The following is a 13,752-nucleotide window of genomic DNA, read 5'->3' on the forward strand; positions in this document are numbered from 1 at the left end:
AAAAAAAAAAAAAAAAAAAAAAAATCTGCATTTACTATGACATACGCTGCTAAGCTAACTGAGCATAGACCCAACATGTTTGCTGCAAAACTCTCTACTTCAAATTGCCTAAGGGAGTGAACAATGAAGTGTATGAGCATAGGCGGGCACAGGAGGTGGGGCGTCAGGTGTGCCTGGGCACACCATAATCACTGTGCAGTGCCAACTAAAGTTCCGTCTACTGCCTGCCGCTCCCCCTAATGCTGCTGGCCTCCATCCTTATTCCTTGGCTGTTGTGGGGGACGTTTCAGGATGGAGCGCACGGAAGCGGCTAGTCAATGTGTCATTCACTGGCCCATTCTTTTTCTAAATGAGCACACTGTGGCCATTCATAACTGAAGCACAGTAAAAGGTGTTTACTATGCTTCAGTTTGTGAATGAATGGGAAGCCGCTCAGCACAGAGTACTTCGCATTCATTCCCTGTGCAGTGCAGCCGAGTCTGCAGAGAAAGGCGTGTGTGTTTGAGCTTTGTGGTGCACACATTATGCAATAGGCTGCGCACACCTATGTGTACGAGCCTATGCCAGGGTTTTAATTGTCTGCTTTCCAGTGCCCTACTACCCATTTTGTGAAAGGGTGTCACAGGGGCAGGAAGTTCATTAAAACCTCCCCAGTGGGAGTGGCAATACAATGTTTACTACAATTTCTCCAAGTTTGTTTAAGAATTGCTGCCTTTTTTCTTGGCACTTGAACTTTCCATCTATTAAATCTTCTATCCAAAGTTAACAAGGGCAGAATTTTTTTCTCTTCTGTCAGTAAATACCTTATACAGCCCACTTCCTGTTTGTCTGGTCATTAGCCTAGGCTTATGACATAATGCACAGCTCTCACTCTTGTGAGTTTGCCAGTAAGGGGGGGGGGGGGGGTCATAAGAGGGTCAATGAGAGCTGGAGGTGTGCCTTTGTGTAAATACAGGAAGTGAACAGGCAGCAGCTTCAGCTGCCCACAGTTTAAATGGATGCAGACAGACTCAGCGGAGGAAGATTTGTGCAGCATATTTGCCAAGTACAGAATTGCAGTATATATAATATAAGCAAAGTGGTTGGAGGGAAGCTTCAGAATGGCAAAGATGTTTTTATTACAAATAATGTGAGCAGACTGCAGTTCCTCTTGAATAAAGCTTGCATGCAATGCCTATGAGCTTGAAAATTAAGTTACTGCAATATCGCGTCCCACCACTAGATGTTGACAACATACTAGTAAATGCATTTTCTAACAGAGTGAATTTTTTATTTTAAATACTCACGAAAACCCAAGTATTTCTGCTTGAACATATTCTTGTTGGTATTTGGTAGCAAAAACTTTGTTCAGCTGTAGAATATATAAAAAAAAAAAATACACGTTTCCATAATTCTATGTCAAAACATACAAGAAAAGAGTTTTTGAAGCCAGCATAATCACTAGGCTATAGATGATGCATAGATTACAATAACCTGCTATAATAAGCAAAAAAGTACAAGTCAATAGGAGAAACAACTAACTTCAGCAAGCAAAATGTTACCTTTTTTTATAAAAGGTTACACAAAAGAGAAAAAAAAAAAAAAAAAAAAAAAAAAAAAAAAGGGGGGGGGCGGCGATTATGGGAAAATTGGAAAATTCATTACATATATTTATGGGTTCCTCTACTCCGCTCTTTCCCCTAGGAAGTTCCATGAATTAAAATGTAACCATTTAGGATTGGAGGAATTTCCGGCACTGTAAACCCATCAGATACAGTATATCACAATGTATACAAGTTGTACAAAGTACAGTAAAACCTTGGTTTGAGAGCGTTTTGCAGGACAAGCTACATTTTAAAATATACAAGCGATGTCTTGATATACAAGTAACATCATGTCACAACCAAGTATAAAAAAGAAAAGAGGCACCTCTAAGTGTAGCAATATGGTTACACTAAAGGGGTTGTAAAGTTATTTTTTTTAAATAACAAACATGTTCTACTTCCCTCCACTGTGCAGCTCGTTTTGCACAGAGTGGCCCCGAACCTGGTCTTCTGGGGTCCCTCGGCGGCTGTCTCGGCTCCTCCTCGCAAGGACTCAACACCTAATGCGAGCTCGCATGACGTTGAGTTCCTGCAGGCGCGCTCCCGTGATACAGTGATTGGGAATAGCCGCCGGCTGTATCACTCGGCCCCGCCCCTGGCGCGCTGCGTCATTGGATGAGATTGACAGCAGCACGAGGCTAAGGGACTTTCGAGGGGTCAGGCAAGTATAACGGGGGCGGTATTGTCAGATGTTTTTTCACCTTAATGCATAAGATGCATTAAAGGAAACATTTTTTTTAGCTAAATAGCTTCCTTTACCTTACTGCAGTACTGGTTTCATGTCCTTATTGTTCGTTTTTGCTTTGAAGTAGCTGTAATTCTGCTGTGATCTCCACACTTCCTGGTTGTCTGGCTCCTTATAACCATCGTACTGGGAGATTTTCACGGTGGTCTAAGCTGTCATTACTGTGTGTCTAAAACTCCTCAGAACCAATCAGATTCATAAAAACAAAACACTGCCCTGGATTTGTTTGTTTTTGTATGTGGGTCTCTTTACTTCACAGAAACATGAAACCAGTTTAAAACCAAAAGTGAAACTAGAGGCACATTATAGGATTGAATTTAATCTATTTTTAAAAGGAATCAGTTAACTTTTATGTCTCTATACCCTGTAAACAGTCATTTCATTAAAAAAAAGGTTTTCCTTTAGTGACCCTTTAAGGTGAAAAAACATTTACCTTTACAACCCCTTCAATGAAGGTACAACATATTGCTACACTTAGAGGCGCCTCTTCTCTAATACTCTTGTAGCTCCTGCTAGATTTTTCTTCTAATCCCTTTGTGGAGGCTTCAATTTGTAAATTGACATTTTATGGTTACACAACTTATCACATTGCTAGAATATTTTTATATGGGACTATAAAACTGAAAGACCTATAAAGCAATGGTTGTTGAACTTATCATTTGAATTTCCATTATTTCTTATGGGGAAATTTGCTTTAAATACACAAGTGCTTTGGATTACAAGCATGTTTCTGGAACAAATTATGCTCGCAATCCAAGGTTTTACTGTACAGCAATTTTTCTTCTATTATGCTTTTTCAAGTGTAAGGAAGAGTCTGCTGAATTTCTGCCCCATAGCCAGAAGGGAGATAATCTCGTCACCAGGGTCTCCAAAAATTGTATAACCATTGGAAAATTTCCCTCTATTGCCAATCCCGCAGAAATTTAATTTTTTAAAACTCTTAGTCTCCAATCATGAGTCAACGTGGATGTATTTCCCCAACGTGGAAAGGGGGCGCAGAAAACAATACAAACGTGACAAAAAAAATCTCTTCTAAAATAGAAACAAACTTACCTGCTCTGTGCAATTGTACTGCACAGAGCAGCCCAGAACCTCCTCTTCTTGAATCCTCCACCAGTGCTCCTGGCCTTTTCTCAGTGTACCACCATAGGAAGCTGCTTCCTATGCATAAAGGTAAATAACCTCTGTGCAGCAGGCCCCCCAATACTTACCTAAACCTTAATTCAGTGCTGTGCACAAGAGCCTTGGCTCTCCGGGGGCTCTCCCTCTCCATTGGCTGAGAGAGCAGTGGGAGCCATTGGCTCCCTCTGCTGTCAATCACAGCCAGTGAGCCATGGAGGGGCAGGGCCAAGTTGTCGCTGTGTGTGTGTGTGAATGGACACGCAAAGCAGCAACTCTGGAGCAAGCCGGCTCAGGTGCCTCCATAGCAAGCTACATGCTTGGGGGGCACTCGGCAGGAGGAAGGGGCAAGGAGCACTGGGAGAGGACCCAAAAAACAGGATTGTGGCGGCTCTGTGCAAAACCATTATACAGAGCAGGCAAGTATACCATGTTTGTCATTTTAATGTAAAAAACAGATCAGAAGCTTTTAAAAAAAAAAAGAAAAAAAAAAATCTGTAAAAAAATTTTTTAAGCAGTTGGGGGGGGGGGGGGGCTAGACCTACTTAAACTGGCCAAAGACTGACCAAAATTAGGTCGATTCAGTGCAGAAATGTCAATAGAAGAAGTTGGAAAACTTGTCGATCAAAAACTTGACCGGGGATGGGGGAATTCCTCATCTATGTGGATGGAGAAATATTTGTTTGCTTTTTTAATGACTCAGTCTGCTGGCTACTACTCAACTATGGGCAGCTTTGGTTGAAAAGGATTAACAAAAAAACAAAAAAAAAAAAAAGTAGGAAAACTGAAAAATGTTACTTCCCTTAAACCGCTTGCTGACCAGCCGATGTGATGCCGCGAACCGTCATAGCTGCAAGTCGATCCCCTTGAGTGGGATAGCAGGCATGCGTGCACCCGCACAGCGAACCATAAACTCATCTCCTATAGTCAGTCCCATCCCCCACAGTTAGAACACACATAGGGAACACAGTTAACCCTTTGACCGCCCCCCTAGTGTTAACCCCTCCCCTGCCAGTGAAATTTACCAAGTCATAAGTGCATTTTTATAACACTGATCGCTGTATAAAAGTCAACGGTCCCAAAAATGTGTCCGGAATGTCCGCCATAATGTCGCAGTCCCGATGAAAAATAAAGTTGCAGATCGCCGACTGACAGTCACAAGCATGACACCCAGAGTCAGAAGCTCCGTGACCACGCCTGCGAACGGTCACCAGAGCTAAAAAACAGGGAGAGGTGTGTAAACACACCTTCCCTGTTCTTCACAGTGGCAGTGTCATTGATCGTCTGTTCCCCGATATAGGGAAAGATGATCAATGACATCAGACACATCCAGCCCCGCCCCCCTACAGTTAGAAACACATATGAGGTCACACTTAACCCCTTCAGCGCCCCCTAGTGGTTAACTCCCAAACTGCAATTGTCATTTTCACAGTAAACCATGCATTATTTCAGCACTTTTTGCTGTGAAAATGACAATGGTCCCAAAAATGTGTCAAAATTGTCCGGTGTGTCTGCCATAATGTCGCAGTCACGAAAAAAAAAAACTCTGATCGCCGCCATTAGTAGTAAAAAAAATAATTATTTAATAAAAATGCAATAAAACTATCCCCTATTTTGTAAACACTATACATTTTGCACAAAACAATTGATAAAGGCTTATTGCGATTTTTTTTTACCAAAAATATGTAGAAGAATACGTACCGGCCTAAACTGAGGGGAAAAAAAAAAAGTTTTTTTATACGTTTTTGGGGGATATTATAGCAAAAAGTAAAAAATATTGAATTTTTTTCAAAATTGTCACTCTATTTTTGTTTATAGCGCAAAAAATAAAAACCTACATAATGGTCTGGGTCTTAAGTGGTTAAAAGAAAAATTGGGGCCATTTATTACAGCAAAAAGTACAAAATATTGTGTTTTTCAAAATTGTTGCTCTTTTTTGTTTATAGCGCAAAAAAAAAAAAAAAGGAAGTTACCACCAAAAGAAAGCTCTATTCGTGTGGAAAAAAAAAAAACGATGTCAATTTTGTTTGGATACAACATCGTATGACCGTGCAATTGCCAGTTAAAGCGACAGTGCCATATCACAAAAAAAAAATGTTCTGGTCATTGAGCAGCCAATTCTTTCGGGGCTCAAGTGGTTAAAGACAGCTGCAAATTTACATAGCAAGACAATTCAAAACATAAGTTAAAGCTTTTATATGAGATTTGAGTGCTTGAGCATAGACCCGCTTTAAAATTATTACAAACCATGGGTATCCATACTTACCACAAGAATTACTTCTCTTTCTAATCTCTTGTACTCATCGGTTGTGTGGTCACCAAGCTGCACACTGTATGATATACCAGCGAGATGGAAGGTCAGTGGCAAGGCAACTAAAACTGAAATTGAGGACAACGTGGTGTTAGAAGTTGTCTGGATCTCTCGAAGGCCCTTGCTTGCAGTGAAAGAAGTGGTAGATTTTGTAGGTATTCCATCTGAGGATTGGGGTATCCAAATTTTAAAAGCAGGAGCCTCCGATGTATTTCCATGGATACGAGTTGAGAAGAAACCAGATGTCAAGGTTGTGGCAGGAACACTATAGCTTTGATGTTTAGCTACAGTTAGGCGTCTTTCTGTAAGAAGGACTCTAGTTGTAGATTTTGAATGGGGAAGGTCAGATGTAGCAGATTTTGAAGGGGCAACAGCAGATTGGCGATTCCATGTTATAGCAGTAGACGTTTGAGAGGTCTTATAAGTTGCACTAGTAGAATTTATATGCGTTTTGGTTGTTTTGTTGCCTAAATGGGATACTGTGAAGAGTGAGCTTATATCTGTGGTCGTTTCGTTTCTTGATTGGGATGCTGTGAAGAGTGGATTCATGGCTGTGGAAAGAAGAGACTGGGAGCCTGCAGACCTCATGCGTGTTGTGCTGGATATGGCTTGGCTTTGTGGAGTGACGTAGGTTGAGGAATAAAGGATACTGGATTTTGGTGGCATAGAAGAAATATTATAGCTATTAGTTTTAGATTCAGGCATTTTTGAAGTAAATACTCCAGAGGTATTAGTAGATCCCAAATGTTTCACGGTTGTTCCATTTCTTAACTGGGATATCGTAAAGGCTGTATTTAAGACAGAAGTGGAAGTACTATAACGGGAAAGTGTAGAGGTCACACGTGTTGGGCCGAGATTGGCTTGGCTTCGTGGAGTGATCTGAAGTGCTGTAGATCTTTCTCTTTGAAAGAAAGGGCTTGTAGATTTCCATGACGATGTTACGGATGTTAAAGACTTGCTGAACCAAAATGGCAAGACTGTAGAGCTCATTGTATTGGTCACAAGAGGGGTCGTTTGATTTGAATTCACATTTCCATTTATAGCATCTTGAAAGACCTCATAGTCTGGTAAGGAAAGAGTTGTCGTGTTGGGGAAGGTTGTCGACTCAGGGGACACAGGAAATGTATCTGTAAATAAAGAGACAGTTGCCGTGGGATCCAATTTTGGTGGCTTAGGGGAATGTGTACCCGCCAAGTAATTGATGGGTACAATACTGGCATTTTCTTTTTGGTCAGTAGAGTACGAGTCTGTAAATTGGGAGAGAGCCACAGTACTTGCCAATTCTGTTGAAGCAAGTGAACCAGTATATGGGGCATCACTTTTGGGGTTAATAGAAGTCCTTATTCTGGCCGAAGACACAGTGCTTTCATTTTCACATGAAGTCTGTTCTGCAAGAGGTGTCTGCACAGTGTTTGTTGTATTGCGAACTTTCAGTATACATGCTTTGTGATCCCTTGCCATAATGGGTAAAGGAGTAACACTGGAAAGCATTTCATAATCCATTTCAAAAGAAACTGCTTCCGTTGATACAGGGTTTCTCTCTGTAGAACTGAAATGTTTTGGAGAGGAGAAGGTTGAGATCAGTGTTCCTGCAGTGTTTGCCAGCGCCCCCTCATTGCTAGTATTTTCAGATGTTCCAGCACTAGTGGATTTATATGTAGAACTTATTTGTGTTACAGTAAGGTCAGATTTAATTGGCATTTTTGAAGTCATAGCAGCAGTCATAGATGTGCTCCTCACCCTTAAAGCTGGGATTAGCTTTTCTTTTATGCTAGTTATTTGATCAAAATTTGTAAATGTATTTTTTGAGGCAAAGGAAACAGATGTTGCAAAAGCTTCTCTAGTCTTGGGCAAAACAGAGGGTCTTGGGATCTTAAAAGTGCTACGTGACAAGTAATGTTTTGTGTATGGACTAGCTGAAACCAAAATTGGACTTATTGTATGGTCATTTTGTGGTATTAAATGCTTAGTATGAGACGAGGTCTTCCCATCAGGAGAAAATTGGCCTTCAGCTGTTGTCACTATGAGATTTACCAAACCAGAACTAGTTGAGGATTTTTCTGTAATAGGCAATACAACGGATCCCAATTTCTCAACAGATTTAAAATTAGAGGTCAGAATGTTACTTAGTGTTGAGTTTTCAAATACTACATCGGCCGCCATAGTAAAAGGGTCTTTTGTAATGGGATTTTGTATGTCCGAACTTCGACTGTAACGTGAGGTAAGTCGTCTTAAATTAAATGCCTTACTAGAACCAGATGCCGTTGTAACTTCTGCGTAGGTCTTTGACTTTTCAGTACTTGTCCTATTACTATAATAACTCAGAGTTCTCCCAGCAGGCAAAGCGGTTACAGAAGGTTGCATTTGCAATGCAGGTTGTGACTTTAATGATACTCGCTCACTTGAGTCCACAGATGTAGCCTCGCTGCTAGTGAAAGGGGATCTCATCGTTGACCAGATTTGCGCAGCTTGAGCAGGTACAGAAGTGTAATTTTTCAAGGAAGGTTGCACAGAATCCGAAGGGATATCGTTGGAGCGAAAACCAATACTTCTTAAAAACTTAACTTCTGCATCCGATGACAAACTTCCAGTATTTTCATTGACTCTTGACCAAAGAGCCGACGTGTCAGACTGAGGAGAAAGGGCTCCGTTTTCCACAAGAAGCTCTCTTAAAGCTTCCTTTATAGCAGATTTAAACGCAGTCATAAACGCATCTGGATTTTCTGCTGCTCTCTTAAAGAGTCTCCTACTGTACCACTTTTGAGACCTTGGTAAATTTCCATACTGTCCAGAAACCGGGTACCTCTTCATCAAATCTGATATTACCCGAGACTTCCGGATGGGTATTTCACTGACGGGATGCTGCACATCAGGGGACTTCAATGATCTGAATATTATTTTTAAAAAAGAATCATCCTCAATTGTTTGCGCGTTCAGTGAATCATTGGAGAGAGATCCCTCTCTTTGGGCAATGGAGCATGTGATAGCACAGAAGAAAAGAAGACTCTGCCACCAAGGATACATTGTTACTCTGAAGCACAGCTTGAATCAAACAATGCAATAGATATTCCAACTTTCTGCTTTTTGTTAATTTGAGGGGAACTCCACATTTCAGTTAATTTGGCAAGGTACTGAAACAAACAGATAAGAGTTAGTTAGCATTGAAAGTTCGCTTTTTAGAACACTAACAAATCTGAAACCCTATGTTCTCTTTGAGAGCTACATGCCTCCATTTGCTTTAATAGCAAGGGTACTATAGTATGTTAGACTTTGTAGAGCATCAAAGTTTGCCCAAATCGGAATGTAAAGAATCATACTTACCTAGGTAAATGCTGCATCTGTCCCTAAATGGCTCGAAGACTGAGAACCGAGCGATTAAACACCGCTGATCGATCGGTTCTCAGAGCTCCGTGAGCAGACCTTCTGACTGGGGGGGGGCAAAAAAACACCCCAAAAAAGTTAAATTGAAGACTACAAGCTGACAGCCACACTGAATGAGTGATGCGAATGGGCCTCTCTGCAGCCGGTGGTGGCATGAGACACCTGGGCAGGCAGCATGAGAGAAGCGGGCAGGCAAGCAAGCAGATAAGACATCTCTCTCCACCCCCCGCATTACCGTTTTTCCGCCCTGACAGCTGGGGTTCTGTCAAACTAAATCCCGGAGGTGCGGTGGGGAGCAGAGAGACAACATCTCTCACCGCCCACCCCTGTTCTGCCTTCACTCGGAAAAATTCACATCTGGCGGGAGGCAGCGTGGCAAGTGACATTCTGCATCTGGTGACAGGCAGCATTGCAAGTGACAATGCTCAGGGCTCCCACCGATTCAGAATTATGGCAAGTTTATTTACTACAATGTAATAGAAATAATGTGCTTCAATCACCCCGACACCATATCAAGCATTGTGCCGTGATTATTGAAGTGCCAACACCATCCAATGCCCTGACAAATTGCCCACGCAAAAATCGCTTAACAACCGCGCAGCCGGTCCCCAATGCCAAAAAGGTTGGGGACCTCTGCTCTATACTATACAGCTTGCTATCAGGGCGCTGTGAAAGCAGTAGGAGCCAGAAGAGCCAGCAGGGGACCCCAGAAGAGGAGGATTGTGGTTGTGCTGTGCAAAACCACTGCACAGGGCAGGTAGGCTTTAAGGGCTTTGTGCAGGGAAGATCAGCATCTGAACCCAGAGAAGGTGGCGGCTGATAGCCTGGAGGTAATATAAAGCATTACAATTACATTTAGTAAAAGTAAAAGTTTACCAGTATTGTGCATTATATTTAAAATAATTATACCCCTGCAAAAATAGTCCCAGCCTTTAGTACTACTTTAATATTAAAATATTTCTATCCCTCCTCCACCTTTCATATAGATTCAGTTAAAATACCCTGTATATCCTCACCCTGTATATCCTCCTCCTGGGCATACACACACACACACACACACACACACACACACACACACACACATTCCTGACAGTCCCTTGCAAATGAAATACACCCTTCCAGGCTAGCCAATCAAGATTTTGTTCTGACAAAAAAAAAAAAAAGACAAAAAACAGATGTAAAAAAAATAAATTGATAGTGGATGTAAAGGAGAAGAAGAAAAAAAAAAGTTGTAAAAACTGATTGAAAAAAAAAAAAAAAAAAAAAAAAGACCCCTTTCACACTGGGGCCGCAGCGCTTTTCCGTTGCTAGCGGGGCGCCGCGGCTCCTGTGTGGCGTTTAAGAAGCGCTGCCCCTTTGAAAAAAACCTGACTGAGCTGATGAAATGAACACCCCGCATGTGTGAATGGAGCCTTAGGTGGCTTTCACACATGCGGACTGTTCAGGTCCACCTGTCAGTTTTTCAGGCGGACCTGAAAAGACGCTCCATGTACCTCTATGGAGATACAGATGTCAGCGGTGAAATGTCCGCTGACATTCGATCCGCTCAATCCAGACAGATGGTCAGGCGATCCGTTTTCATTCGATCCCCCTTAGAGCAGAGCGGGGCACTGACAGGTCTGTCCCTGCACATTGAGCAGCGACGAACCTCATCTACCGGCTCAGCAGATCGATCCCCGCTGAGCAAGCGGAGTCCGTGACAAATGGACAGCCAGGTGTGTTAGAGCCCCAAGACCCCTTTCACACATGTGGACCATTTAGATCCACCTGTCAATTTTTCAGGGGGCCCTGAATGGACTCCCTTATGCAGGTCTATGGAGCGACGGATGTCAGTGATGACATAAGATCCGCTGCATCCAAACGGATGAAAACCCTATTCGATCGGATGAAAAACGGACAGGCGGTATGTTTTTATCTGATCCCCCCATAGAGGAGAGCGGGGCTCTCACAGGTCCGTCCCTGCACAGTCAGCGGAGACAGACCTGTCATCTGCCGGCTCAGCGGGGGGGATCAATGGGTCGATCCACCCTGAGCAAGTGGAGTCCATGAAAATGGAAAAATAAGATGTGAAAGAGCCCTAAGCCTTCTCAGCTTCTGGAGGATTTCACATGCAATAGCTGATTAGTTAACCACTTCCCATCCGCGCTATAGCCGAATGACGGCTACAGTGCAGACCTGAATTGCCGGGAGGCCGTCAATAGACATCCTCCCGTGCTCGAGCGGCCTGCGCGCCCCCTGCAGGGTACATGAGACTCGCTGGATCACAGATCGGAGTAAGGGGTCGATCCCGACCCCTTACCACATGATCAGCTGATCTAGGAGGTAAACAGCGCCGGTAATCGGCTATTTTTTCTCCTCACGTTGATAGCGTGAGTAGGGGGAAAAAAAGGGCGATCACTGGTAGAAGACAGATCTCTCCCGATCATAGAGAGCTGCAGACAGCTCATCTGTGTAAATGTGTGCCACCTACCAGTGCTCCCTGCAGTGGCGGCTGGTGCTCAAAATTTTTGGGGGGGCGCCCTCGTCCCGTCCTCGATGATGCTTCAGCCAATCAGGTTACCTGATTGGCTGAGACGCCTGTCAGTCTTATCCTCGGACCTACGGCCGGTACGTCCCGAGGATGAGCTTCAGGAAGCCGACTACAGCCTCAGGGCTGGCCCGGATAGGCACTTCCACACAGCCAGTCAGCTGCCGCTATTCAGCTGACCGGCGCTCAACATCTGGCTAACTGAATAGTGTGCGGCAGCGGCGAAAATATACAGATTCATACAGTGTATGAATCTGTATATTTTACTGGCTGTAAGCGAGCCAGAGGGGGTGGCGCTCCTGCGTCCCTATGGACGCACCGCCACTGGCTGCCTGTCATTGTCACCTATCAGAGCCCGTCAGTGTCACCTTATCTGTCCCCATCAGTGCCAACTCATCAGCGCATATCAATGAAGGAGAAAAATTACCTGTTTGCAAAAAGGTTACCAAAATATAAAAAAACACAATTTTTTTTTTATTTTTTTAAGTTTTCCATCTTTTTTTGTTTGGCAAAAAATAAAAACCCCAGAGGAGATCAAATACCACCAAAAGAAAGCTCTATTTGTAGGAGGAAAAAAAACCTGAAAAACATTTAATTTGGGTACAGCGTTGTATGACCACACAATTGTCATTCAAAGTGCATCAGCACTGGAAGCTGAAAATTGGTCTGGGCAGGGGGGGGGGTTTAAGTGCCCAGTAAGCAAGTGGTTAAAGCAGACACTCACCAGATGCACCAGAGTTGCATTTTTGAGTGAATTCCCCTTTGTATAGAAAGTCCAAAGTCCTCACACGATTACAATGCATTACAAAACAAAAAATAAAAAAACACAACACACACACTGCAAGTTGCATTTTTTTGCAATATGTCAGCCATCTGCGCTGCAATACACAACACTAGAAATCACATGATGGTCAATGGTGCCCATTCACATTAATGTGACATGGTAAGCAGAGATTTTTGAAAAAGTGCACGTGCTTCTTTTGGTGCCTTCATGGTCTCAGACATCAATAGGATCACATTTAAACACATCAGCCATTTTGAAAGTCAAGCCTCTTTCTTCTAGCATTAATTTGGTCACAGCAGTGAGCACTAGTCATTGGCAAAAACAAAAATGCATTATAAATTGGTTACAAAAAATGCACAATGAGGCAACACTAGTGTGAACCTAGGCAAGAAACAGAGGCTGCCATTGCAGATGACTTCTAAAATGCTGGTTGTCATGCAGACACACAATGCTTGGAGGCAATGACCCAGAGCAGGTATTCAGTGAAGAATTTATGACTTTACCCGGATTTTCCAGATCTGCATCGGATAGGCAACCAGCATTTTTGGAAGGCCAGCAATGACAGCCCATATTTCATCACTTGCCAGATATAGACTGAGTTTAGTGTAACCCACTATGGCCTAGTGTGCGTTACTGGCATACATTGAGGAAGAGGCTGTGTGCTTGTTGAGCAGTCATTTTTAAACATTATTTTTATAACTCCAGCGCTTTACAAAATACTCACACATGCAAAAAAAAACGTTACATGGCCACAGCTTTTTTTTTTTTTTTTGTATATAATTCCGTTAGAGAAAACTTTTCAGACCAAGACTATATAAAATGGAACAAACATGAGTATATATATGTTAGTGTAACTCACCATAAAGCTTACATATTCTGCTGAGCTAAAAGATCAGTGACACCATGAGCAACTCTCCTAATTAAAAGAAAAAAAAGAAAAAAATCTGATTGCAGTGGTTAATGATGAAAGAGGAACAATGCTTCCTCTAGTCTGTTTATCCTTTCTGTGCTAATGGTAGTGTTAATGCAAGTCAGGTGATGGCAGAGATCACACAGCTGCCAGCTCATCTAAATCATGGAGCAGCAGCAATTTACCCAGCCCAGCCTTTTATAGTATGGAGGTTGTGTTCACATTGGCTTCAGTTTATATAAGAATAGAAAGACTTTCCAAAACTTTTGGCAAGCTTCAAGCCCCTTCTAACCATTCTTTCTCTCATTCCATACGTGTTATGCTCCATATAACGCACACTGGTGTGCACTGTTTAACCACTTAAGGACCGGACCAATATGCTGCTAAATGAC

At 42.6% G+C, this 13,752-nt stretch overlaps 1 protein-coding gene across 1 annotated transcript in view; it reads right to left on the reverse strand.

The window, feature by feature from the left end:
• The window catches only part of LOC120931443 (mucin-3A-like), a 53,099-nt gene extending 39,564 nt beyond the window's left edge, over positions 1 to 13,535 (reverse strand). The window contains exons 1-3 of the mRNA XM_040342881.1: positions 13,310 to 13,535; positions 5,714 to 8,889; positions 1,287 to 1,351 (exon numbers count right to left, since the gene is read on the reverse strand). Of these exons, the coding sequence (XP_040198815.1) occupies positions 1,287 to 1,351; positions 5,714 to 8,782 (3,134 nt within the window). The 5' untranslated portion in view covers positions 8,783 to 8,889; positions 13,310 to 13,535. The remainder of the gene's footprint in view (positions 1 to 1,286; positions 1,352 to 5,713; positions 8,890 to 13,309) is intronic.
• Positions 13,536 to 13,752: the final 217 nt, after the last annotated feature.

The sequence above is a fragment of the Rana temporaria genome, chromosome 3 (assembly GCF_905171775.1).
Source record: "Rana temporaria chromosome 3, aRanTem1.1, whole genome shotgun sequence".
NCBI classification, from domain to species: Eukaryota; Metazoa; Chordata; class Amphibia; order Anura; family Ranidae; genus Rana; species Rana temporaria.